General features: G+C 49.1%; 4 protein-coding genes across 6 annotated transcripts; 2 read left to right on the top strand and 2 right to left on the bottom strand.

The window, feature by feature from the left end:
* Window positions 1-6,626: 6,626 nt before the first annotated feature.
* LOC101758280 (inactive leucine-rich repeat receptor-like protein kinase CORYNE) lies at window positions 6,627-10,824 on the bottom strand. 2 transcript variants are annotated; one of them, XM_022827138.1, is made up of 3 exons: window positions 8,901-10,824; window positions 7,675-7,804; window positions 7,239-7,390 (listed from the first exon to the last, which is right to left on the bottom strand). In XM_022827138.1, the coding sequence occupies exons 1-3, from the start codon at window positions 9,851-9,853 to the stop codon at window positions 7,379-7,381; spliced, it is 1,095 nt and encodes a 364-aa protein (XP_022682873.1). In that variant the 5' UTR covers window positions 9,854-10,824; the 3' UTR covers window positions 7,239-7,378. The 2 variants fall into 2 exon arrangements, with proteins under 2 accessions (XP_004971146.1, XP_022682873.1); XM_004971089.3 differs by lacking the exon at window positions 7,675-7,804 and having other exon boundaries at window positions 6,627-7,390; window positions 8,901-10,775.
* Window positions 10,825-11,781: 957 nt separating this feature from the next.
* Window positions 11,782-14,515, top strand: LOC101757859. Its single transcript, XM_004971088.3, has 2 exons — window positions 11,782-11,936; window positions 12,126-14,515. Exon 2 carries the CDS (start codon window positions 12,127-12,129, stop codon window positions 14,374-14,376), a length of 2,250 nt encoding a protein of 749 aa, XP_004971145.1. The 5' UTR covers window positions 11,782-11,936; window position 12,126; the 3' UTR covers window positions 14,377-14,515.
* Window positions 14,516-17,916: 3,401 nt separating this feature from the next.
* On the top strand, window positions 17,917-22,155 carry LOC101757203. Of its 2 annotated transcripts, none has more exons than XM_004971086.4 (3): window positions 17,917-18,299; window positions 21,280-21,361; window positions 21,744-22,155. In XM_004971086.4, exons 1-3 carry the CDS (start codon window positions 18,147-18,149, stop codon window positions 21,929-21,931), a joined length of 423 nt encoding a protein of 140 aa, XP_004971143.1. In that variant the 5' UTR covers window positions 17,917-18,146; the 3' UTR covers window positions 21,932-22,155. The 2 variants fall into 2 exon arrangements, with proteins under 2 accessions (XP_004971143.1, XP_004971144.1); XM_004971087.3 differs by having other exon boundaries at window positions 18,099-18,299; window positions 21,747-22,143.
* Window positions 22,156-23,289: 1,134 nt separating this feature from the next.
* On the bottom strand, window positions 23,290-25,209 carry LOC101756788 (trihelix transcription factor ASR3). The gene is made up of 3 exons (XM_012846246.2): window positions 24,165-25,209; window positions 23,997-24,050; window positions 23,290-23,851 (listed from the first exon to the last, which is right to left on the bottom strand). Exons 1-3 carry the CDS (start codon window positions 24,706-24,708, stop codon window positions 23,529-23,531), a joined length of 921 nt encoding a protein of 306 aa, XP_012701700.2. The 5' UTR covers window positions 24,709-25,209; the 3' UTR covers window positions 23,290-23,528.
* Between the last annotated feature and the right edge of the window lie 58 nt (window positions 25,210-25,267).

Below are 25,267 nucleotides of genomic sequence, written 5' to 3'. Positions count from 1 at the left end.
TGCCCTGGCAGCCAACCAACGTCCTACACGTACGCGCAGATTTCTTTTTCCGGGGCGAAAAGAGGGGGCGCCGGAGCTCACCTACGCTGATGGCATAAATGGGGGCATTAACGAGGGCGTCCACCCTCAACTTGGTGATGGTACTGTTCCCCTAATCTAGGCTGGTGGGGCCCAGTGTTTAGAGAAGAAGAAGAAGATAAACACGCACAGCTTTATGCCTGCAAATTACTCTATCAGCGAGCAATGGCGACAAATGATACGTGGCCAGCGCTTTTTCTTCCCTTCTTTCTTTCTGGTTCTGAATATTATTAGCGCATAATAAAGTGGGGAGGCCAAAGGAAAAGGCAGCTCAGCTCGCGTGCGAGCACACCATCACCAACGCAACAGCGCAGAGAGCCAGAGAGATTAACAACCTCATCGCGAGGGTTTAGTAGTTTAATCAGGATGGAAGGATTTGGATGTCCGTCCCGACGAAAGAAAGGAAGAAAGAGGGGCCAATAATTGCGGTGTGAAAGGAACAGAAAGTGGCGGAGGGGGGTTTTTGGGCTCGGGCCGGCCGCGGCTGACGGCGACGGGGTTGGCGCGCCGGGGGCGAGGGGGGCAGGCGCGGCGGTGTCGCGGCATCGGACGGCACGCGGGGCGGGGGGGCGCTCCTGTTCCCGTCGCCGGGGGCCTCCCAATAAACTAATCGCAAAGGCAACAGTGACAGCAGCAGCGGCAGCAGCATCGTCTCGGCATCTCCACCACACCCCGATCAGCCGATTAATCTAATCCCATCGGCTAATCCCGCTGCCTCATCGCGGTGGATTAAACTAATCCCGCGGCGGTGTGGCGCCCGGGCCCCCACCTTTGACGTGCTCCGCGGGCGCGCGCATGGATGGACGCCGCGGCGATAATCCTAGGTTGCGAGGAGGAGGAGGAGGGCGCTGTCTCCTGTTGCCTCGCAGCGCAGCCGGTCTCGTCGCCGTCATCATTACCGGGTCATTAGCGACGATAATTACTCCTCCTCCCTCCAGGATTTGTTTAGTTTATCGTACCCTGACGTGAAGACCTAACCTGCCGCCTAGCCTACCACCACCACCAGGCGCTACTGCTCCTGCACTGCTGCATCCAAGGAATCCAGCCGGATGGATTGATTAATTAATCAATTAATTGGATGGATGGTTTGTTGATTAATCCGTCTGGTCCCTTGATTAGCGTACTACCATATCATCGCTGCCCCTGCCCGCCTTTTTACTTTTTTTTTCCCCCCACCTCCCTCGCCCACTCCTGTTGCCGGTCGGCACGGCACGAGATCGGATCGAGCAAAGCACACGCCCAGGACCGAGTTCCTCCACATGTTTTGCTCGTCGTCCTACGTCGTCGCCAGCGGTGAAGTTTAGTGGAGAGTCATGGCTTGAGCTGTCCTTCCAGCTCAGCCGACAGGGCCACGTCGGACAGGGACACGGACGCGTAGACCGAGCCGGGGTTAACACCATCACTACTGGTAGTAGCATTTTCCATGCCTTTTTGTGCTGCGTCTGTACACACGTAGCTCGGCCATTGGATGGACCGGAGATTGGTCTCCGTAATTTGTACGCTGCCTCAAGTTAAGCCCAGCCAGCCAGCCATGTTAACCTCCGCCACCAGCCCACCACACTGCGTGGATTTGGACTCGTCGACCACACGCTGCTAAATCCAGTGCCGGCAATCTCGTAATTAATTAAGCCGGAACCGATGCTGACAAAATGATAATGGAGACGCCCCGACAAACTATAATCCCCATGTAGAGCAGGCATGTTTTTTTCCTTCTTCTTTGCAAAAAATAAAGGAAAACGCTAGAAAATTGTACCCGCGATCTGGCCCGATCCGCATTTATTTCCGGAGGAAATTAGCATCGGCGATGGAGTTTGGTGGCGATCGATTAGCTTTGACTCGATTGGCTAATAATTCCTCTGCTCCGCACGGAGGACTTGTTTTTCTTTCTTTTTCTTCTTTTTTTGGAACTGGAGGAGTTGGGGATGGGCAGGCCGGGAATGGCGACCGCCTTGTCGCTGCCAGTGGATCCTAGTGGGGGGTCGTGGTTGGGAGCGCCTGTAGTTTGCTAGGCCTCGTTTCGTTTCGGTGCCATCTCCGTCTGTCGACGAACTCTTTGCGATTGGCAGCGCATCGGTTTTTCCACACCTCTTCTCCATTTGACCTCTTCTTTTCCCAAATCCCAGGTTTTCGATGTGGATGGTCGCTCGTCCATGGCTTGGGCTAAGGCCTTGTTTAGTTGGGGAATTTGGGAGGTGCCAAATTACTGTTACAGCACTGTAGCACACTGTAGCGTTTCGTTTGTATTTGTGAATTATTATCCAAATATTGACTAATTAGGCTCAAAAGATTCGTCTCGCAAAGTACAACAAAACTGTGCAATTAGTTTTTAATTTCATCTACATTTAGTACTCCATGCATGTACCGCAAGTTTGATGTGATGGGGAATCTTCTTTTTGCATAGTGTCAAAGTTGGAAGTTGGGAGTAACTAAACATGGCCTAACATTCTTCAGGGCGAATCCGCAGCATCCGAGTCTCACGTTACATCCGAACACGCTGGAATTTGGAGAGTTTTCTGAACCAGATATTTGATATTTCCCCGTGTCTGTGAAGAAGTCCAAACCAAGTCTAGGGCTAGGCTGCCTAGTCATTCTGGACGAAAAGGCTACTAACTAGGAGTACCTGGTATGGTTCAGAAAACGCTACTATTATGCATGACAGCAACGTGAATAGCCATCGTCAAATTCTGCCGAGGAATTATATCGCGTGCAAAGGTTTAATCAGGGTGTGACCGTGAGGAATGCTGAGGGGGTGAGAGTTGACTCCCCACCGAATTGCATTGCATCCCGGTGAAAAACCCTCCGAAATGCACACGCAAACGCACAGGGAAGGGCAAGGAACATTCAACCCACGCGCGTGCTGGTGGTGGTCGCTGTCCCCGTGTGCTTCCCGTCCAGAGGAACAAAAGTCACCTCCAAACAAAACAAAAAAGGAAAACGCCCCCTGCCGCTCCTCCTCCTACTACTACTAAGGGGTGTTTGGGAACACCGTGCTAAACTTTAGCACCTGTTACATCGGATGTTTGGATACTAATTAGGAGTATTAAACATAGTCTAATTACAAAACTAATTGCACAGATGGAGTCTAATTCGCGAGATGAATCTATTAAGCCTAATTAGTCCATGATTTGACAATGTGATGCTACAGTAACCATTTGCTAATGATGGATTAATTAGCCTTAATAGATTCGTCTCGCGAATTAGACTTCACCTGTGCAATTAGTTTTGTAATTAGCTCATATTTAGTCCTCCTAATTAATATCTGAATATCCGATGTGATCCTGCCAAACACCCCCTAACACGGGAACCACTTCCCCAAAGCAAGAGGTTAACGCGTAATAAGCACAAACCTAGACAAATTATCTTGAAATTAGCCGTGCCTGAAACCTCCCCCAAAAAAAAGAGAGGAGCTGTGAAATATACTGTAGCAGTACAAAGATTTTGATGCGATTCGCGATACAATTGTCGTGTGGCCGGAGCAGCAAGCCAGAGTAGGACGTGCGTCGTCAAAGCTGCTGCTTTCCGGAGACGGGGAGGAGGCAAGGAGGACGGTGCGCGGAGGGACAGACGCCGACAGGTCGTGGCGCCGTGTCGCACGCCTGCCCGAGGCCGTGCCCGTGCCGGCCCCCTCCCGGCCTTGTTGCTACAGGCCGATGGAGACGTGTGCGAGTAGCCGAGTACTGTGCCTGAGCGAGTGCCCTCCCTCCGCGTCGCCGGGCCAGGACCACCCCAGTATACACACCGTACATGTACACGCATACCACAACGATCGGTGGGTACATACGCCGGATAGTTGTCACCGTAGTAATGGCGAGTACGTAACAGGTACGCGTGCACCCGATCTGATATGGTCTGCTCGGCTGCAATCTGATCCTCTGATTGGGGACGCGCCGGCCCACTCGCCTGTAGGCTAAGCACGGCCCCCCGTCAGAGAACAAAGCAGACGGCCCACCATGATCGCTCTGGGGTGGAGAGAGAGAGAGAGCCCAGGAGCGTACCAAGCACACACGTGGTCTCTCCAGTCTCTCTCTCTCTCTCTCTCCCTGTCAAGTTTTATCAGTCAGTCACTCCGGCGACCGTAAAAAGCGGGCCGTCGTCCGGCGTACGGCCCGACAGGCTCGGCCTCGCGGATCCGATGATGATGCCCCATGCGCGCTCTCTATATACCGAGGTGAATCCGAGGGGTGAGGTTGATCCGGGCCGTCCAGCTGCGGATCCGACGGGCGGGGAGTTCTTTCTCCGGGATGCGTCTCTGTGGGCCGTACAGCCCGTGGCCTGATAAACCACACATCCCCCACTGGACGGCACTCACGGGTCTGCCTCGCTCTCGATGCCCCCGCCGATGGATCATGGATGGCCGCTGCTGGCCGGCCTGCTGCTCCTGCTGCTGCTTGCACGCCGTCATTTCCTTGCTTGGGCCCTCATGCCTGCCTACGCAGGCTCACATTGCTCTCCATCTCTCAAATTATGGGCTAGTTTAGCAAAGCTGTGGTTCCTGCTAAAACGGCTCCGGTTCCAGCTCCTTCGATGAAGCGACTTCTTCATCGAAGCTGAAATCATTTTTGAAAATCATTTGGCAGAATAGCTTCTCCTATTTTTCATTGATGGATGAAACATGTCAAATGTCCAATTTGCACTTTCCTTTTCTCCTCAATATATAGTATGATTTCATATGAATAAGAAGGATTAATGAATATACTTGTATACCGATTTATGATTTCTTTTTTCCCTTTTCTTTTCGCATATTTTTCTATCCTTATCCGGCCTCTCCCTTGCTCACTCATTTTTTCCCCTCATCCATTCGTAACAGGCCAACGGCCCCTCGTGTCCCTTCTCCTCGCCGGCCTTTTTCCGGCCTGCTGCTCCCTACCGCCCCTTCCCAGCCTTCCCAGCTTGTTGCTCCAACACCATTGATGCTCCTTTGTCGCTGCTGCTCTACCATTGCTGCTGCCCGCGCCTGTCGGCTGTCGTTGCTACTGCTTGCCCAAGTCCCGGAGGAGCCGCGGGCGACATGGCTATGGCCGTGCTGGCGCCGGCCGAAGCAGGACCAGCGGGCCCACGCGCCTATGCCGGCTGCCGTCGTTGCTCCAAGCCTGCACAGGGAGCATAGGACTTGGGTGGTAATTCATGTGTGATTTTGATGAATACAGGGTAGTTTCGTATTCCCTGATGCGAGGTGGAGGAGGAGCCGGGAGGAGCTATTTTTTTCAGCTCCTTCAGCATAGTTCATTTCTCAAACGGCTCCAGCCCAGCTTCTCCCGTGAAGCTGTTTTATTTTTGTGTGTTTGGTAGAGCTTCAAATGAAGCCGGAGTGGAGCGGTTTTTGGAGCCTTGCCAAAAGGGCTCTATACTCGCTCTTTCGCATCTCATGCTTCCCCATGGTAGGAGTACGATATATCCAATTCTCTAGGGCACGATGTTCATACATAATAACCCATTTGTTATGCAACCAAAGACATTAAAATGTTATCCCTCGATTTCTAAATATAGGTCGTTTTAACTTATTTAGATTCATAGATTTTATTATGCACTTAGATATAACTTATGTTTAGATGCATAATAATATCTACGGATGTAGAAACGTTAAAATACCACGTTAAAATACCTTATAATTTGGAACGGAGGGAGTAGTACCTTGAATCATTGAGCAGCATCCCTTATATGAACCAAAAGTTTGTGTGCCAAGCATTTCCCCAAATGATGCTAATTTCACCAAACATAAAGTCGATTCACGTAGTTCATGGCTTTGTTTTGAAAGAGGAGAAGCCCCTGTAACTTCAAATAAAGATAGAAAGAAAAGCTCGACATAGTCCCCCTAGTACCCTTTTTTTCCCCTACCGCATGCCCCTTCTTTAGCACATGTTCCTCTCCTATGGTCCTATTTCATCTTTCTGCTACCAAAGAAATGGAAAGGTTGGCCACCGGGAACAGCTGCTCCTTTCAGTGCCCACATGCAAAGCCTGCAAGGCGGCATGCATGCTGTACTCTCTCTTGTGCGATGCTGGATGCTCTCCTCTCTCTCTCGTCCTGCCACTGGGCCCCTTCTCGTGTTGCACGCGTGGCCCACTGGCATGCATTGCATTGTACCACCAGCACCTTGCTTTGCTCGACACACGGTCCAGGCAATAGGCCTTGGTGCACTGCATCGCTGCAGGCCTTGCCATCCTGATCCTGCCTGCACTGTGCAGGACTCAGAATTTTCACAAGGCCCATGCATGCCATTCAGGCCTTTGCAGTCCAGTCACAGACAGCCTCACAGGGAGGGAGCCAGGCAGGAGGTTGCGAAACAAGGAGGCTGGGTGGCAATAAAGCCTTCTGAAATGGTGCTTGCAGCTCTCCAGTCCAGAGCCAGGGACAAGAAGATAATTTTACCAACGGTCCGGCCTCACATAGGATTCTTATTATTTTTCAGTGTCAGACAGAGTCAAAGAGCCTATCAGAGTCTACATGAACAAGTTGCACATGGAGTCAAGCACAGTGGCCAGCAGTTCATGAGCACAGCAGTGCTCTCCCTTGGCCCTTGCAAACACGTGAGATGCAGAGAAATGCCGTGGAAACAGTTGAGCACTTGGGCCCAACAGCCTGTTAAATACTAGGCATCATAGTCACAGGCAGAGTGGAGGAGCCGGTGTACATGAATGGATCTCAATTCACAAGCACATCATCCTTCTACAGCTTACAGCAACAGATCCATGCCACAGAGCTTTCTACAAAGACATATTCACAACTCCATGGGCAGAACAACCCAGGAAGCTCAGCCACCAGCATGTGGCTACATTTTGAATCAAATCACAGGGAGCAGCTGCTGCATGTTTGTAATTCTGAAACTGTTGCTTCCCTTGTGGACCATTTGGCTTGGACACTCCAGCCCAAGACACTGAAAGCTACTACCACACACTCACTTGTGCAGCAGTAAGCAATAAGCATTGATCCAACATGATTTAGCGCTGTGCCAGTGCCATGATGGAAGAACATATGCAGCTCTCAAGAAATGATTGATGATGATTATAAGCTGTGGAGCTGCGTTAGCATCGCGACGAGCTCATCGCTGGATGGCCGATCCACTGGCGAATCCGACAGGCAGACAATGGCAACCCTAATAGCCATAAGCATCTCCTCTTCTTCCCCTTCATCTCCTACGACGCTACTATCCAGTGCTTCTTTTGGATCCGAAGATTGCTGAATATGCCGGAGCCATCTGGCGAGGCCACCCTGCCCAGTTTCGCCGGAGAAGAAAGGATCTGTTGGGTCTCTCCCGGTGAGCAGCACACCCAGGATCATGCCAAGGGCGTAGACATCACTCTTATCTGTGTACCTGCACCATCAATTAGTTGAATTTATATGAGATAAGGCACCTACACGAGCAAGTCATTATGGTATTAGATAATCACAAAGGAAATATATAAACAAAGTCGACCACAGTACTTGTACAGGAAAGAAGATCAGTTATATTAAAAAAATCAGTATACTTCCAACTCAAGGGGCGTAAATTTTAAATCCACCATGGCTGAAACAACGCATCATTCAGACCCTTCTATTTATTTGAGATAAATGAGCCTGCTTTTTTCTGAGAAAGATATTTGAGTCTCGTAAAAGTACCTGCTTAGGAATTAACCGTCGAAAATTTACTAGCATAGCTAGGCATTCCATAAAAGTCGATGGAATATGAACTACGGAATCAGAATGCCAATCCTCAAAGGATTTATTCTCTGATGGAGATGTGGAAGGTCTGAATGAAAAAGGATAGTTATAATTTTTAAGAGGAAAAAGGGGAGCAGACCGTATTCAGTATGCCCTCACGCAGGAATATATGAAAAGCATAAGTATCAAAGGCAGGGGCAGGCAAATGGAGGTCCTCTAGCAAAGTAAAGATTCTCATGTCGCAAAAAGCAAAAGTTGGATACCTTCACTAATCCCTAGGGATAATCATCATTTTTATGCTTTATACCTTCTCTGTTACTCTTCTCACCATTTCATGATAAAGAAGACTAACAATAGTAATTAGGAAAACTTAATGGTAGCATCCACAAGTCAATTGAGTCTAGTGGGGATAAGAGAATTAGTAATTTTATTGAAGGAATCTGTTGATGCAACATGGAAGAGTAAGCAAATAAAGGGTCTTAACATTTGTTTTGCCAAACAGGAGATCTGTTAAACTGCCACTAGGTTTTCAAAGATGATGCTAGGATGCTTTTGGTGTCACTCAGATGTGAAGTATGATCTGATAAAATCATTACAGTATTATATTTTAAATCTACAATGTCAACTAGACTAGACAATGCGAAAAGAAAACACTAAACACCACCGCATACATCACAGCTTTCAACAAGGCCTTTTTTATCTTCATATTTCTACAATGAAACACCTTCAGTTATTTGCATGGTCCGAGATTTTTACTAGAACAGTTGACATCTGATAGCCAACACCAGACTGCTCAAATCTACAACATATGTTTTCTTGGGTAACCTTCTATTCAGTGAGAATGTTAGATGATGAGAACGCATTCAAGAATGCTACATAGGTAAGATTGAGCTGATATTCTAAAAGATTATCACTTCGATTTAAATTTCCTTCTTTGGTTCAAAATTCAATACAAGGGTGAAGGCATTGATAAATCTGAAAGCATATTGATTTGTATCATAAAGCATCAACAATAAGCTAAGGGCCCTTAGAATGTGGGATTTCATTTTCAACCTTCCTGCAAGAATTCTACTCTTTGCTCTGAAATTCATGCTTTCCAAGAGGGGGCTAAGAATATTTATTCAGGGATTTAACTGGTAACAAATCAACAAAAAAAACTGAAGTAGTAATGCATGTATGTTTACCTGCTGCTCTGGTAGCACTCTGGAGCTGCATAGAGGCCACTGCATAATTCTGGATCACCTGAACCTGCTGCAATCAGCCTTGCAACACCACAATCTGCCAATATTGGTTCAAAGCCTTCATCCAGCATAACGTTTGAAGGTTTGAGGTTGCAATGGAGTATCCTTGGACTGCAATCAAAATGCAAGTGCCTCAACCCCTTGGCGATCCCAACAGCAATCCTGCTCCTGGCATCCCAATTAAGGCTGACCTGCTGCGATCTCACCCTCTTCATCACATCCTCGAGGCTGCCCCCAGGAATGAAGTCATACACGAGCGAAAGGCGGTCAGCCTCACGAACATACGCCTTCAAGGTCATTACATTCTGGTGCCTCACCCGGGCAAGGGCCTCAAGCTGCCTCTGCACCCTTCTCATGTCAGATTTCGATGTGCTCGGGGACATTGACGGCGAGGCCTCGGGGCGGCTGGCCGCCTCAAGCCGCTTGACGGCAACGGTGAGGTCATTGTCAAGGGTCAGCTTGTAATACTTGCCATGGGGACCATGGGCGAGCGGCTGCGCGGAGGGGAGCGCGGCCAGGAGGTTCTTGGGGGAGATTTGAGGGGTGAAGGAGACAGGGCCCTTGACGATCGCGGGCGCACTCTTGGCGTGGAGGATGGCGACGCGGATGGCATAGAGGAAGGCGAGCGCAAGGAGGAAGCCGGAGAGGGAACCGAAGAGGACGCCGAGCGCGATGCGGCGGAGGCGCGCGGCGCCGCCGACCTGCGCGCGGGGAATCCTGGATTGCGGCGGCGCGGGTGAGGGCGGAGGGGACTGGGTGGCCATGGGCTCCGAGTGGAGCGGCTGGGAGGCGGCGGGCGCGCACAGGGCGAGGAAGGCGAGCAGGAGGAGAAGGGTGGCCAGGAGCGGCGGGGTTTTGGTAGGGTTCTTGCTCGTCATCTTAAATTGTTGCTCCATGAAACAAGAACAAAACTTGCTAGGAAAAACAAACAAAATTACTTGGGATAGATAGGGGGGAAAACGATCAATGCGCAGGATCAAAGGAGGTTCAAGATGCTAGTTTTCGCTTACTTCTCGCCCACCGTCACTCATACCCCCCTACAGTTTTCCTCCATGGAAATCAAAGGAGAACTGGAGTTGCAAAGGATAACACAAGCGAGGAACTGGCATACCTTCAACTTGTGCATGGTCCTCGTGATCTTAAGAACAGAAATTTGGCAAGAAACAAGACGGAAAGGCAGCTGCCCAAGGCGAGAGCGGCGTGGAACATGGAATGAAAAGTACCTGACGAAAAGAACCAGGACAGAGACAACAGCGAAGAAACCCCCTCCTCCTTTCACCTCCCACAAGCACCCAAGCAGGCGGCTCACGCACCTGTCGCCTCCCACCACCAAGAAATCAAGCGAGATTAGCGGGACTCGCCGCAGCACGGAGAGCACACTCCGCAAGCGTGATCTCCGCGAGAGAAATCCCAACTCCCCCCTTTGCTCTCGCTCACTATCAACTCTCAGGCTCTCACTGATACCGAGCCGTGTGCTCCCTCCAGAAAGCTTCAAACCGAAACGACAGGGAGCAAGAATTATCCAAAGCTGAGCCCCTCGCCGGCTCGCTCACCTGGGTGACTGCTTGCAATAAGTTACTCGGAGAGCAGAGCAGTGTGGCATTGGTGTGGGCGCCTAAAGCTAAAAGCCAAGACTTTTCTCGGCGCACCCCTCCCTCTTCTTCAGCCTCAGGCGGCTTGGCTTCGCATCCACCATGCACAGGCACAGCGACCGGACCAGCCAAACATTCTCCCCCGCCGCGACTCGACCGCTCTCTCTCTCTCTCTCTCTCTCTCTCTCTCTCTCTGAATTCTCCCGTACCCCTCACCTCTCTCATATCCCCTCCGGGCGCGGGGGGTGCATCGCGTCGCGTGGCTGTAGCGGCGGAGGGCGCGGAGAGAGAAGCCCGAGACGGAGCAGAGATGCTTTGATGCCCGTGCACAATTGCCCACACTGTTTCGAATCTCTTTTTTTAACCTGTCCTTCCTCAAAGTGAGAACTGTCGCTTCTCCCCACAGTCTTGCTGGTGATTTTTCCTTTCGTTCTTCGCCTGGAATACCGGCAGCACTCCAGTAAAATTTTCCTTTCCAGATTCGGTACTGCCATTACTGCCGCGTGGGAAACAATGGTCAAAACACACAAGCTTGCTGAAATGATGTCACTGTAATCCTGCAAGGAGTTGACTGCTTAATCCAAAACTTGACTCGCCCAAACAGCAGCACCTGGTTAATGGAGTTTCATCAAACTCTCTGGTGTCCAGCAGTACTTCTTTGATCACTGTCTGGTAGGAATGACCGAATGAGACTGCTTTCAAGTGGCCCTAGTAGAATTACAAATCTACAATTACTGCTCCGTAATCTGACGAACAGCAAGGACTAAAAACTTTCTTTTGGCTGCTTGCTTTCGGGGGGGGGGGGGGGGGGGGGGAAAGGGAGAATAAAAAACGGAATGGAGCGGGTAATTATACCCGGGCCCGTACTTTGAGATGCCCTTTCCCTTTTCCCGCCGCTTGTGTTCGGGCCTCTTTTCGGCTGCCGCGACGTGACCCTGACATGTGGGGACCCTATGCACCCCGTCATCCACGTCCCGCGAAGCGGGCCGCGCGCCGCGCCGCTCTCGCGGTCGCCGGCGCGCGGCGGCTTGTTTGGGTGCGGTGGGCCGACCTGTCAGGAGCTACGCTCTTTAGCCCATGAGGACGATGGGCTGCCGTTAGGTGTGATCCTTAATAGCTTCCCCATATGAGTCCTGGGCCAGCCCGCGAAGCCAGCGTTCGTTATCCTTCGAGGCCCATATTTATAGTTGAAGAGTGTAGACTGTAGAGTGTCAACCAACTGGCCACTGAAATTCCTTCGTTAGCAGTTGCATCCACCGAGATCGCTCGGCTGTGTTCATCCGGCGAGATAATCCATGGCTCGGTGGTGCTAGGGTTTAGGGCTTCCTCGCCCAATTCCATCCGCCCCTCGGAGCCGCACACACGCGGAGCAGGATCGATCGGTTCGGTAAGAACCAACCAACCACCGATCCCCATTTCCGCTCGATCAGGTTCCCCGATTTCGGGGGCGGATTAATCCAATGCACAGGCTCAAACGCGGCTAATTTGGTTTTCACATTCGAATCTGCGGTGGAACGCTTTCGTTCTGATCGGATTCCGCCTCTACCCGCTGGTTCTGAGCTTGATTTCGATGCAGGATGGAGGGCGGGGACGCGGAGGCGGCCCAGCGGGACGCGATCACCGCGAGGATGCGGAGCCAGGACTACGCCGGCGCGAGGGCGCTGCTACTGCAGACGCTGCAGACCAACCCCAGGCTGGAGGGCGCACTGGAGATGCTCCCCGTCCTCGAGGTCCTCTGCGCCGCCGGGGAGACGCTCGCCGGCCGCGGCCGTGGTGTGGACTGGTACAGGGTCCTCCAGGTCCTGCCCGGCGACGATGCTGCCAGGATCGAGGCGCGGTACAGGAGCATTGTGGCTCAGTTGGAGCCGATCGGGGCCGACCTGCCCGGTGCTGAATTGGCTCTCAGGCTTGTCAGGGAGGCGTACGCGGTGCTGTCTGATCCGGAGAAGAGAGAGGGGCTCGATTCCAGGGACATTTTTGCTCGGTTTGTTCGTTCTGGTGTTGTTGTCGCACCAACTCCTGATAGTACAATGGTCCATTCTGACAAGCTAAACAGTCTTCACACAAAGGATACTAGGACAGCGGATTTTACAAGCAATGCAGTCTCACATGTTCAGCGCACCACCGACAAGTCATGTTTTGAAGAGAGGAATTCCCATCTTTCAAATGTGGCTAGTTCTTCCAGAACTAAGAGGGTGGATCCTTGCTTAGGTGATGATGGTGACTTGCAGTCACCTGACGATGGCCATATTGACAAGAAGCAAAAGAGTGTCTGTGAAGATGATCTTTATTGCGCGTTGCCCTCACAGGAAGATTTGGGTGTCCGCTTTGATGATCCGTCAGATGCCAAGGAAGATGAACACTGCTCTAGAAAACAGTATGAATACCATAACTTCGAAGAAGACAGGGCGATAGAGAATTTTTCTACTGGCCAGGTTTGGGCAGCATATGACTGGGAGAGGTTTCCTCGCAGATATGCACTGATAGTTAAAGTATTGATGGATAAGATGCAGTTATATGTCTCATGGTTTGAGCCCTGCCTGCAATCTCATGAAGAGAAGAAATGGTCGCGTGCAGGCTTGCCGTTGGTTTGTGGAACTTTTGCCACAGAAGAACGTCGAATCTCTTTAACTTGTCCAACTATTTTCTGCCATCAAATTTCCAGTGATAATCTGAATCAACATCTTGAAGTATATCCCCAGGAAGGTGAGGTATGGGCCATATACAGTGACTGGGATATTGAGTGGTACACTGATCCTGGGATGTGGAAGAAGAGCGCCTTCTATATTGTTGAAATTCTTACTAGTTATTCAAAAGAATCAGGTTGCACCGTTGCACACTTGGTAAAGGTAGATGGACATGGAAGCATTTTCCAAAGGCATTTGAAGAGTGGAACAGAGCGTCTACTGCAAATACACAGCGACAATCTGCTCATGTTTTCTCACATGATCCCTTCTTTCAGATTTACTCCTGAGGTTGGAATTATGTTCGAGCTTGAACATTCTGCAGTTCCGGAAAACCTGCGCCAAGAAACTGCATTGGCATGTATTTCTCCTTTGTTGCTTTCCGGTTTACATGATGACACAAACAGCTTTCATGAAGCTGCTGTTGCACAATCCTCAAATCCTTCAACAAGCAAAATGGATTCAGGTGCTCCATTGCAAGCCATGATGAGCTGCGATAACAAGTTGTCACCCAAGAATTTTCTGGAGGGCCAGATATGGGCTGTATTTGATTCTCGAGATCGAATGCCTAGGTCTTATGTCAGAATAATCCGTGTGGTTTCATCAACTTCAGTTTTTGTGTTGAAGTTGGAGCCTCACCCTATGCTTAATGAAGAGATACGGTGGGTTGAAGATAGTCTACCCGTTGCTTCTGGGGTATTTCGGGCTGGTACTGAAACCACTTACAAGGATGTCTGGGAATTCTCTCACCCTGTAGAGTGTGATTGGAGTGCAAAGAGATCTTTCTACCGTATTTTCCCAAAGAAAGGGGAAATATGGGCAATGTACAAAAATTGGAAGATCACCTTGAATAGCACTGATATTGACAAATGTGAACCTCGCATGGTTGAGATCCTCTCAGACTACTCTGATGAAAATGGAGTCAATGTTTGCAGCTTGGTTCGGGTAAAAGGTTGCTTAACCTTTTTTCATAGGGTAGTAATGGAAGATTTCCATTTGACAAGGTGGATTCCAAGGTCTGAAATGCTCAGCTTTTCCCATCGTGTTCCTGCTTTCATTGTTGTTGAAATCAAAGATCTTGCTATACCAAAAGGGTCCTGGCATTTGGAACCAAGTGCCCTTCCTACAAGGATCATACACTAACGCATGTATAGTAGCAGATGTAGTCAATAGCCCAATTGTAATGACTCCACCCGTCTTTATCACCCCATTTTAAGTACTTTTCCTACCTCGGTTAATGATCTTCCATTCATTGTCTTTTGTGAAGAGATTTGTTTGATCACCGCTTCCTAATTATAATGCTTTACCAATTGAAAATTAAGACTGTCAGGTGTTAAAAAAATGAGTTTTTTCACCATGAAATGATGATACAAGGCCAAATGAGAAATTAATGTAACTGAAATCAAGGTTTACCATATGATTATTTTACTTTGCTATCAACTGCCCATTTACACTGCCACATGCACTCCAGTTGGGTTATCTGTTGATCAGTCCTTCTGTTCTTTTAGTTGCTTCTTGATGAGCATTGTATGCAATCACCATCTACTTTGATCCATTTGGTCTAATGGAGCGTTGAGTAAATGATCTCTCTTGGGTGATTCTGCCGACACTGCATTATTGTCAAAGAAAGGAAATACATTTTCGTCAACCAATAATATGTGTTTCCTTGTGACAGGGTGTCCAAAATATCGTTGTCAGTGCTAGATAATTCTATTGAGATGATTTGTCTCGATATCAGAATGATGTTTGCAGACGTAGAAACAAGAGAATGATGTCTTCTGTAGTCACCCTCTTAAGCTGTTTGAAGGTCCATATCAGCACAGTATCAATTAAGTGCTACTGACTTTGTGGATACACTAAAGATTCCTTTTTCTTGTTATTTGGGTATCTTGTAAGGCTTGTTAGGTAATTAATTTCTGTCTTTACTAGCAGCTAAACGTATACATTCATTCAAATGTCAGCACTGTGATATTTACAGTTCCAACACAACAATTGGATTTTGATAAAAATCTCCAACCAGAGACTGAATTTGGTCCAATTCTTGTGTGCTGGATATCTTTCTGCTCAGTTCAGCCTTGTAAATTGCTACATTCAAAGGAAATGTTAGATTATAAGTAGCATATTTTGGTCCTTGTCGGAGTACCCGAGGTAGAGTTTTTTGGTTCGTGGGTGTCGCCGAAATCAGGAATTCGATGGTGTATGTAGGCACGCGATTTAGACAGGTTCGGGCCGTTAGATCGTGTAATACCCTACGTCCTGTGTGTAGCTTGCTCGTATTGGATTGAACTTATCTGGAGGGGGTCCCTGACCCCCTGTATACCGGGGGAGCGGACAAGAGTAGTAGTCGGATTCGACCAGAGAATTCTATTCCGACTAGGAAGAATAGTTTCTTTGTCCTCGACTAGTCCCTTGGACTCCATGTAGACTACGCCATCCTGCACCGTAGTCTCCGTATCTGATACGTCTTGGTGTGCAACCCGAATCTATCCAAATGTTTGATACGTCTCGGTGTGCAGCCCGGATCTGTCCAAACCTTTTGGTGAACTGACATGTATACATCATATATAGGCAACTTACAATAAAATTAGACGGCATCTTGGTATAAATGTAACTTTTTCATCTGTCTTAATAATCTGCACTGTATCGTATTGTCAATTGTGGTACGCAACTAGTTTCCAGTAAGCCCTTTTTTCTTGACAAGTCGTCACCAGCTCTTTGCTTGTTGCACGAGCATAGTCTATGCGTTTTTCTTGTGCTCAAGTGCAACGTTTTTAAGTGTTTTTGCATTCAAATATGAAGTTTCCTGCTTTCCAAGTGGCTTTAAAAAACTTTCAAGAAACTACAGAGACAGTTATATTCATGATTCAGCAAGAGACGTGAAGCATTCTGTGTTGCTCATTCTGGAGATTATTTCGTCCACCATCCAGATGTCAACATCATCACACCTACAAATATGCTGAGAGCGCATATTACTCTGTAAGCTACACGTTGTTAGGGGACGTTTCGGTTCCTTTGCTTATTTTTAGCACGTGTCACATCGAATGTTTAGATACTAATTAGGAGTATTAAACGTAAACTATTTACAAAATCCATTACATAAGTGGAGGCTAAGCGGTGAGACGAATCTTTGTCAAATCATGGACTAATTAGGCTTAATAGATTCGTCTCGCCGCTTAGCCTCCACTTATGTAATGGGTTTTGTAAATAGTCTACGTTTAATACTCCTAATTAGTATCTAAACATTCGATGTGACGTGTGCTAAAAATAAGTCAGAGGAACCAAATCAGACCTATGCTCGAAGTGGAGGTTTTTGTCCTCGCTGACATGGAAACAAACTTGAAAGCGCAATCTTTGGTCAGTAGCGTGCTCAGAAAGGGTTGTAGGTGGGCAGAGGCACTCCCCTTATTCTTTACATTGAATTTGCAGCGTTGTTCTGAAATTCCTTTGGGTACTTCATGCATTCAGCTATCAATGGCGATTTGGCACCCTATGTTTTTAACTATTTAGCTGCTAACAGTTTTCAAGGTTATTAGGTAGCGTGTCGGTTTGGCCTTAACAATGCATGCTACGTGCATCAAGAAAATGAAAGTGGCTCATCCAAATTTATAGGTTAGTCTTGCATACGACATCAATCAGGGTCAATGAGTTTTCAGTCATTTTATTTTTGGAGATCCTGGACCATTTGATTTTTAAGTTTTCATTTATGTTTCTGAAATAAAGTCTCCACTTGATAGCACTGAGACATGAAGATGGAATTTCATTCAGTGGTTCTATGGAGTATGTCTCCCTCCTTGTCATATCTTACTTCTTGGTTCAAACCCATCGTACTTTCAGTATAGGTGAACACTGAATGCATGCCAGCGATGATCTTGGGGTTTCGGAGATTGATAGTTCCTCTTTGCCTACCACTTAAATAGCAGTAGCTTGGTGTCTCTTATCCTGGCCTTTTTGTTGTACGTTTTAAGGGTGAAGCAGTACTACAGTGTATGCTAATCATTTCGTGCTAACAGTGTATTAAACTTAAAGATGCCCAGAGATAGTGTACCTAAAGAGCACTTTGATTCTACCTTTATGTCACTGCAACTTTTGTTCCTCTGCCCCTTATTTTTCATTATCAACTCTACCTAGTACAATATATAACCATCACGCTATAAGGTGTTAAGAACTGGAACCCCTTTTTCTCTGTAAACCCTACCTATACAAGGTAAAAATACACATAGCACTAGCAGTTTCAGGAAGAAAACTTTACAAGATCCTAAATTTCTAACTAAAAAACAATAGATTAGCATATGGATTCTGGATGATTCTTCCTGATTGTGTACTCTGTTGTTCTAATGTCACATTTCACCTTCCATGACGGCCATTTTAGACTTTGGAGGCCTTTCTTTTTTTACTTTTGAGTTATTTACCTTTGCAAGTAACCTCTCTGATGTGGTGACTTCTTAATTTCTCACTGTAAACCGACAGAGTGGGGGAAAAAAAACAGGCACACAGAAGAGGCAGGAATCCGATACAAAGTGGGCCACCTTCAGTTGGAAATCGCCACCAGACTCCCTGACAAGTGACATCATATAATCTTAGTCATCCAATGAAAGTGAATGACCATGATACAGTGGACCGGACCGGGTGGGTCTTTGCAAAGGGAATCCATCATCAAATTAAGTATGGTTTCTGTAGTTCACCTTCAATTCATCCTGCGCCTAATTTCATTCACAGGTGCTTAAAATAGTAGGCCTTTCTTCAGTGGGTGGCCTCGGCAAGTAACTGTTCATATCTTTCTCTCTCTCTCTTCTTCTTCTCCGAGGACTGCTAGTATAAAAAGGAGAAGCTCTTGGTGCTGTCATTCTGCAAGAAAAAGGGGAGCTCAAGAGGACAGAGGGGGTGGTGTTCCCTAACGGGAGCCACAGGCCGCCATGGACATGGAGCTTGAGCATGGAGGGGATGAGGAGGAGACACGGAGCGAATCGTCCAAGAGGAGCTTGGGTGCTTCGTCGGATGCTACCGTTAGCAGCACAGCAAGCAAGCTGCAAGCTCTGAGATTTGCAGAGGACCTCTCCCTGCCATCGGTACGCTCTCCCTCTCCCCCTCTTTTTCGTCAATGGTCAGTTAGCTGATCGCCTAATCAGCATCTAGAAATCTGCAATGACTTCTCGTCAGAGTTCGTGAAATCCCAGGTGCCATTAGTTTATCTGCCAAATTAGAGCCGTCCTCTGAAGTACTCTGTTCTTTTTGCTTCGAGGAGGATCCAAACCCTGCCATTCCAGAAGCCATTAGGCTCCGCTCCTCAAACAACTGGCCGTTTCTTGACGCCATTGCTCATTCAGCCATTTGCTCTTCCCCAACCCAGTTCTCTGAACCCTGAACAACAGAGCCATCAGAACCTCTTCCTTCACCTTTTTCTCAGTGGAATCCTTCATCGGTGCTATATTAAATTACTCTATCCCTCACTGCATTTAGACAGACAGTATCCACATATTCTGTGCCCCACTGCCCCCCGCAAATCGAGAGAGGAACGCATGCAGGTGCATCCTTGGATTCTCAAGGCACAGGAGACCCCATTTGCCATCGCTATTGCCCTCCAGCCCGGCTTTTAGCGGAAAGGTGAAAAGTCTCGCTAGTGGCCTAGTGCCAATCCGCCAAACAACTCCACTGCCGCAGCAGCAGCAGGAGGACAATTCCTTCCTCAGGCTTTCTAGCCTCTGCACTGGATGGGAATAGAAGCAAACTTCTCATCTCAGGCTGGAAATCAGGATGATCCATCCAATTCCATTTCTTCACATGGAAACTGGAAATTGGAAATGGAGAGCGGTGGCAAGAATCTGGCAGCGGACACCGGGCGCGCATGCAGAAGCTGTAGCCTGTATGAGACTAGGAGTTGGACCATGCTTCCATGCTTGGTGTGTGCTACCGTGTTGTGTGCTGGGCTTGGCTTGGTCGCAGCTCCAGCTGCAGAGCAGCTGCTGGGAGGTCGAGCTGCTTGTCTGGCCACGAAGGTGAAGGCGTCACTGATCTCGGCGCCTTCCCGTGGAGTAGTGTTTCCAGCTTTGACCATGGCGGGCGGCATGGGCGTGCGGTGGACAACTCGGCATGAGCGAGCATCACGTGCGTGGCAGGCAGCGTCGTCCCCGATCCTCGCGAGGGTCGGAGCGGACACTGTAGCCGCCATGCCTGAATGCTCCTCCTGACGAACTTGTCGGTCTCTTAGCCGTTGGACCTGAACATTAGCTGTTCATCTCTCCTCCTCTCGACCATTGGATCAGAGCTTGAACCCAGAGTCGTTTTGGATGTTAACATTCTGCAGGTCAATAGATGAACCCAGAGTCGTTTTCTCTTTTCCTATGCCCATTCGGATACACTCTGCATCTTATAAATGCAGTCAAATGCTATACGATACGTACACGGAATCATCAGTCGGTCAGTCAGTCAGAGAAACATCCCCTTCGTTCATTCGTTCTCATCCCAGCAAACCTTCTGCCTGCCAGCAACGCGTCTCGGGTGACAAACTGACACACGTGCGTGCACCCCGTTAATTTTGACCGTGAGTGCAAATATATATAAAATATATATCTCCTGCCATTTGATCCCGTCCACCACTTCGCCATCAGTTCGCCGGGGCAGTAATCTATTAGCTTTAGCTCTGACTGGACATTTCTTCGCATCTTCTGAATTAAAAATGCGCACTTATGGACCTTCAGCATCCTGCAAACATGCTTTGGACGAGGGGATTTGGATATCAAATAGAATTCCCTCATTGCTAAGATAGATTTGTGGAAGAATAAACAACAAAGCCGCTAAGATCTTTCACAATTCAGGCACTGCTTCTGCTTAAAAAAAAATTCCTTCTGCTCAAGATTCTTGGAGAGACGTTAATGCCATCACAGCCATCCACACATCCTCCCAGTAATTTTAATAAGCCGACAGCAAGGGATGATGAGAGGCACCACACGGCCGCATGCACTTGCCCTGCAGCAGCAGCTGCTGGTAATGGTATCTGATAGAGTCCTTGGCCTGATCGCTAGAACGAAGAGAAGTCAAGAAGATCACAAACACAAACGGTAGGCGTGCATATACGCATGCGACCAGACCCAGCCCGGGCACTGCACGTGATACAGTATCCGTACTATAATGCAAGTGGCTTGAATAGGCCATAGATTAGCATGTGTTTACATTGTTATGTTCTGCTGCCATGGAGCCATGCATGCAGAGTCAGGGACAGCAAATCAGCAATGTGCTATCCTATTGCTGCTTGCCTGATAGGAGGAGTACAATTTAACAATAGGGTTCAAAAGTGGCAGCCATGTGACTCGAGACTTCAGAGAGAGAAACAGAACGGTTATACTGTATCATGTTTTTTTCCCTCCTTTGTATGGTATATTCCTCACAGATAGTTTAATTATGGGTGATTACCTAAGTACTCCTTCCATTCCTGTTTACAAGCCGCTATATGACATGGCACGGTCTTCTAAATTAAACTTTGACCATTCATTTATCTAATATTATCTTAGTTATGGTTATAGACTTATAATCATCGGAAAGTAACCATGTCAAGTTTATATTAAAGATGAAAAAAATTGTTGGTTAAATTATTGGTCAAAGATTGTGAAGTTTAAATCTTGATATACTCGCGCGCCTTGTAAACATGAAACGGATGGAGTAAATTCCAGTATGGATGATGGAAAGGGTAGGTGAGAGAGGCGGCATTAGTCACCTACCCTTTTTAATTAGGGTAGGACTGCTAGCACTTAACCCCGGCCCTCACATAATTGATCATCATCAACAGCTACGGCGAAGGCTAACCCAACTTGGCCGGCGTTTTTAACAAGCGTCCGTGCAAGCTGAGTGGATCAGTGGCCACGGCTGGTCCATGGCTTAGTTGCGTAGAAGCAATGCAAATGCAAATACGGCTGGGTGATGAGTTGGGGGTGGCGGTGATGGCTGGCATTGGCAATATAATGACGCTCGACATGGAGAGTGAATGCTACGTACTTAGTGTTGATGGAGAAAGTACGAGCGATTGATAAACAAATTAAACTGGTGGGAATGCAGGTGCAGGTTGTGGTGATGAGCGCCAACATGGGGTGCTCGCACTGCCGACAGCGCGTCGCCAACGTCGTCTCCAAGATGAACGGTGAGCATCTCAATCACTGCCCTGACCTGACCTGAGATACTCACCTCGTTTGAAATTACAACACCTATTGACCAACAAAAATTTTTACACAAATTTGTGTTTTTTTTTAAAAAATATCTTTTTATAAGTACACCTTTATACGTTTATATCACATAAAGTGTATTTTTTTTCTCAAAGCTTCATTCTAACAAAAATGAAATACGCATTGTAAAAGAAAAAACAAGAGGACGCAGCTCGTCAATGCAGGTAGTGCACCATCAATCAGCACCACTTGTTAGGACACGTATCGTTTAAGTAGGCTGCTAAAGCATCGTTCTTTACGCATCACCGATGTACAGCCGCGCGCTTTCTTGCTCATCACGAGCTTGCTTTGTGTGGTTAGCAGGGCTGCTGGATTACATGGTGGATTTCGGGAAGAAGGAGGTGACGGTGAGGGGGAAGGTGGCGCACACCAAGAAGAGGAGGAAGCACAAGAATCCCTTCGCGGCAGGCTGGGAGACCAAGTCGTCGGCGTCGCCCGGTCATGGCAGGACGACGCTCTCCTGGTTCTTGGGATGCTACGCCTCGTAGTAGCTAGCAGTATACTAGTCTATACTACCACACCTATAGGAGTATGTGTTATATAAATATTAATTGTAACCTTTTGTTATCCTCTTGTAATTCTTTCCTTGCTTTTTTTTTCCTTTTGCCATTATTTTTTTACTGTATTCAGAAAAATAATGTAGCTGTAGTAATTGTAATGCGGCTGCCATTGTAAATGCTATGCACGTGCGCGTGCTCCCCGATCCTCCACATCTCTGCATATTCATTCTCATTCAGGCATTATCCTGCCTCCTCACTGTTGCGTTGTCATCTCACGTATAGACGTATAGTTGCCGAACAAAAATCCCCTTTGGCGTCGCCGTCTGCCGAGCACCTGCCAGCAGTCTCGTCGTCCGGCAACGTAACGTTCAGATCAGTGCAGCCCACCACGACCCCTCCTGCCCGGAGAACCGGATCCGTGCCGGGGCTCAACGGGCGTCGGTGTCATGCTGCAGAGAATTTCATGGGCGTTGCGATCGCGGAGGCTGAGATGACGAGGAAAGACAGGGGAAGCGTTAGGGAACTGGCGCTGCTTGGTCCGGCCGTGTCGACCGGCGGCTGGCACCTGTGTCTGTCGCGTCGCCTGAATATTCTTCACGTGCGGATGCTCGCGAGAGTTAACCAACTGTCGGAACTGAGAGGCCTGAGCTGAGCTGAGCACAAGAAAAGACATGGAATCGCGAACTTGCATCGGTGATTCAGTGTCACAGTCGCTGAGCCGTAGTCGCTGGTCAGTAACATGAACGAACACTGACTGGTTGAGTGTTTGAGCTGCGAGAAAAAGAAAATGATGGATTTTGTTTTGGATAAACAAAAAAGGCATCGGGGTGGATTGGATTCAGTCGGTAAAGCACGCACTGCTGCTAATCATAAGAGGGAGAGGGATCAAAGATGGCAAGATCGGATCGGTGCGGCTGCCTTTCGAAAAGAGAAAAGCTGAACGCACCAGCAGCAGCAGGAGTGCGATCATTCCTTCCCAGGGTCCAAACACGAACAGAAACGGAGGATGAGATGCCCAGAGATCCGGTGATGGGGACCGGACGACGAAATGCTCCACGCGTGCAGAAGCACGATCCAACCGTGCTGCATCAGATGGGCTTCGCTGGTGTTGGTGTACACTCTGTCAGAAAAATGAGTTTCTGAACCAACTGAACTTGAATGGACACCATTACGGGGTGTGCTATGGTGAGGAAGACCAGACTTCATGTTGTTTAGCGACGACTACTGGTGAGATGAGGCACGGAGTGGTGGGCGGTGGGCGCGGCTCTCCGCCAACGCGTAGGCGGCGGTGATCTTCCCGTCGGTGGCGGCCCCAGCCATGAGATGTTCACTGGCGGTGGGGTGGAGCTGTCAGTGGCGGAAAATGGAGGCCCGGCTGTCAGTGCCGACCGAGCCTGCGGCCACGCCAGGGCGCAAATTTCAGCAGACACATGATAGATGTGGGTGAAGGTCACGTTATTTCATCATCAAGATCCAAGAGTTGCCAGTTCGTGATTCACAGCTCCAATAATCCGGTAACATACGCCAAAGGTCTTAGTTTTTTCACGACCGGCGCAGCAGAGGCGTCAGATCACACTGGCATTCCTCAGAGCTTGTCGGCGATCCTGCCGACGGCGCCGGCGAGCCTGTCCAGCGCGCCGAGGAGGGCCGCCCTCTGCTCCCTGTCCGCGCGCCAGCTGCACTTCTGCGCCTCCAGCTGCTGCTCCAGCGCCCGGTTGCCCCGCTCCAGGGCCTCGATCACCTGCTTCCCGATGCTCACCGTCGCCGCCGGCGTCGCCGTCGTGGTGCCCTCTGCTTCGCCGGCCACGAACGTCGCGTCGCTGTCCTTGTACCCGCCGCCGCCGTCGTGCTGCGACGTCGAGTTCTTGTCCGACGCCGCCGCGCCGGCCTTCTTGTCGCTCTCCGTCACTGACAAAAATGTGCACCAAAGTAGCTGTCAGTGTCAGATGTACGTAGAAAACAACTTATCGTGCAAATTCATTGGATCACATGAATTTCTTCATAAATCACGTGATATAACTCGTGTAATTTTGATGACACAATTCCTGCGCACCTGGACCAGAGCATTCGTGTTCAGAGGAGGCAGGTGGTGGCTCATACTTCCTTGCTGCATGGAACACAACCAAAACATGAAACGTGTTACGTTGTGTACGGCTGCTGATGCACGACAAATCACAAGCACTGCACGAACGTGACAGGATGAGCGACTACTGATGCATACCTGATATGGGCATGACCATGATGGGCGGCTGCCGGTACACGCCCTCCAGCTCGCCGTCGCCGAAGTTCGGTAGCGCGGCGGCGGCGTCCTCGGCGACGGCGGGCGTGCCGCAGACGAGCGCGTCGTACACCTCGCGGTCGAACGACGACGGCAGCTGCCTGGCGCGCCGCTGCTCGCCGCGCATGTCCCAGAACGACTCATGCTGCTGCGGCGGCGGCAGCGCGGCGCCAGCGCCGTCGCCGGCGGCGGCCTTCCCCTCCCAAGCGACGATCTTCTTGAGGTCCCAGGACAGGTTGCCCCAGCGCTTCCGGCACTGCATGGGCCCGCGCTCCACGCCGTGGCGCCGGCAGTAGGCCGACACCGCCGCCCACTTGGGCCGCGGTCGCACGGGAAGCTGCAGGCCGCGCCGCTCCATGGCGCGCCTCGCCTGGATCAGGACCAGCGTCTCGTGCCGCGTCCACCGGGGCAGCCGCGACCGCGGCGTGGAGGCGGTGGCCGCCGCAGCCTCCACCGCCGGCGGCGAGTTGTCGTTGGCAGACATCATGCGCGCCGCCGAGGCAATGAGGATCAGCGCCGCACTGTGAGGCCTTGGCCCAGCTTCAGCAGGGATTTATCACCAGAATTTTCATGGCCATTACACCAGCATCAAAGCTTGCATTTTTCAGCGGTGAGCAAAAAACTGCGAGGATTGAATCCAGTACAGCAAATGCCATCTGATCGTACATATCCAGCAGACATCAGTGTATAATTGCTGGCAATTAGCAACGAGCAACAATTAGTAAGGATTAAACGGGTTGATCAAATGAAATCTCACTGCTTACAGTCAGGCAGATATGCAAATTAGTGCCGTGATAGAAACTATGAATAAGAGAATGAGTACATGACATATTGAGAATCACCTGCAGCAACATCTATATCCTAAGCTTAGAATACCACCATGAAGGTCATTCCAGTAAATTGACGTCAAATTTTAACCTAAGAAATGGCAGCTGAGGCCATGACATCTGAGATGCCAGTCAGTATACAGGCAATTGTAGTAACCTAAGAAATGTGCAGTAGAAAAATTATGCATCAGAAAACTTTTGTTTTTGCTATAATTTAAC

The sequence above is a fragment of the Setaria italica genome, chromosome V, assembly GCF_000263155.2.
Source record: "Setaria italica strain Yugu1 chromosome V, Setaria_italica_v2.0, whole genome shotgun sequence".
NCBI lineage: Eukaryota > Viridiplantae > Streptophyta > Magnoliopsida > Poales > Poaceae > Setaria > Setaria italica.
This window is presented reverse-complemented; position numbering and strand designations above follow the sequence as displayed.

Bases quoted from the DNA above. Each gene is read 5' to 3' on its own strand.
- LOC101758280 (XM_004971089.3), bottom strand. From the start codon at position 9,853: ATGGAGCAACAATTTAAGATGACGAGCAAGAACCCTACCAAAACCCCG. The intron at 7,391-8,900 runs GTAAACATACAT...TTGATGGTGCAG, and splicing joins GAGTGCTACCAGAGCAGCAG to GTACACAGATAAGAGTGATG.
- LOC101757859 (XM_004971088.3), top strand. From the start codon at position 12,127: ATGGAGGGCGGGGACGCGGAGGCGGCCCAGCGGGACGCGATCACCGCG.
- LOC101757203 (XM_004971086.4), top strand. From the start codon at position 18,147: ATGGACATGGAGCTTGAGCATGGAGGGGATGAGGAGGAGACACGGAGC. The intron at 18,300-21,279 runs GTACGCTCTCCC...GTGGGAATGCAG, and splicing joins AGGACCTCTCCCTGCCATCG to GTGCAGGTTGTGGTGATGAG. The intron at 21,362-21,743 runs GTGAGCATCTCA...TTGTGTGGTTAG, and splicing joins CGTCGTCTCCAAGATGAACG to CAGGGCTGCTGGATTACATG.
- LOC101756788 (XM_012846246.2), bottom strand. From the start codon at position 24,708: ATGATGTCTGCCAACGACAACTCGCCGCCGGCGGTGGAGGCTGCGGCG. The intron at 24,051-24,164 runs GTATGCATCAGT...TGTTCCATGCAG, and splicing joins CATGGTCATGCCCATATCAG to CAAGGAAGTATGAGCCACCA. The intron at 23,852-23,996 runs GTGCGCAGGAAT...CATTTTTGTCAG, and splicing joins ACACGAATGCTCTGGTCCAG to TGACGGAGAGCGACAAGAAG.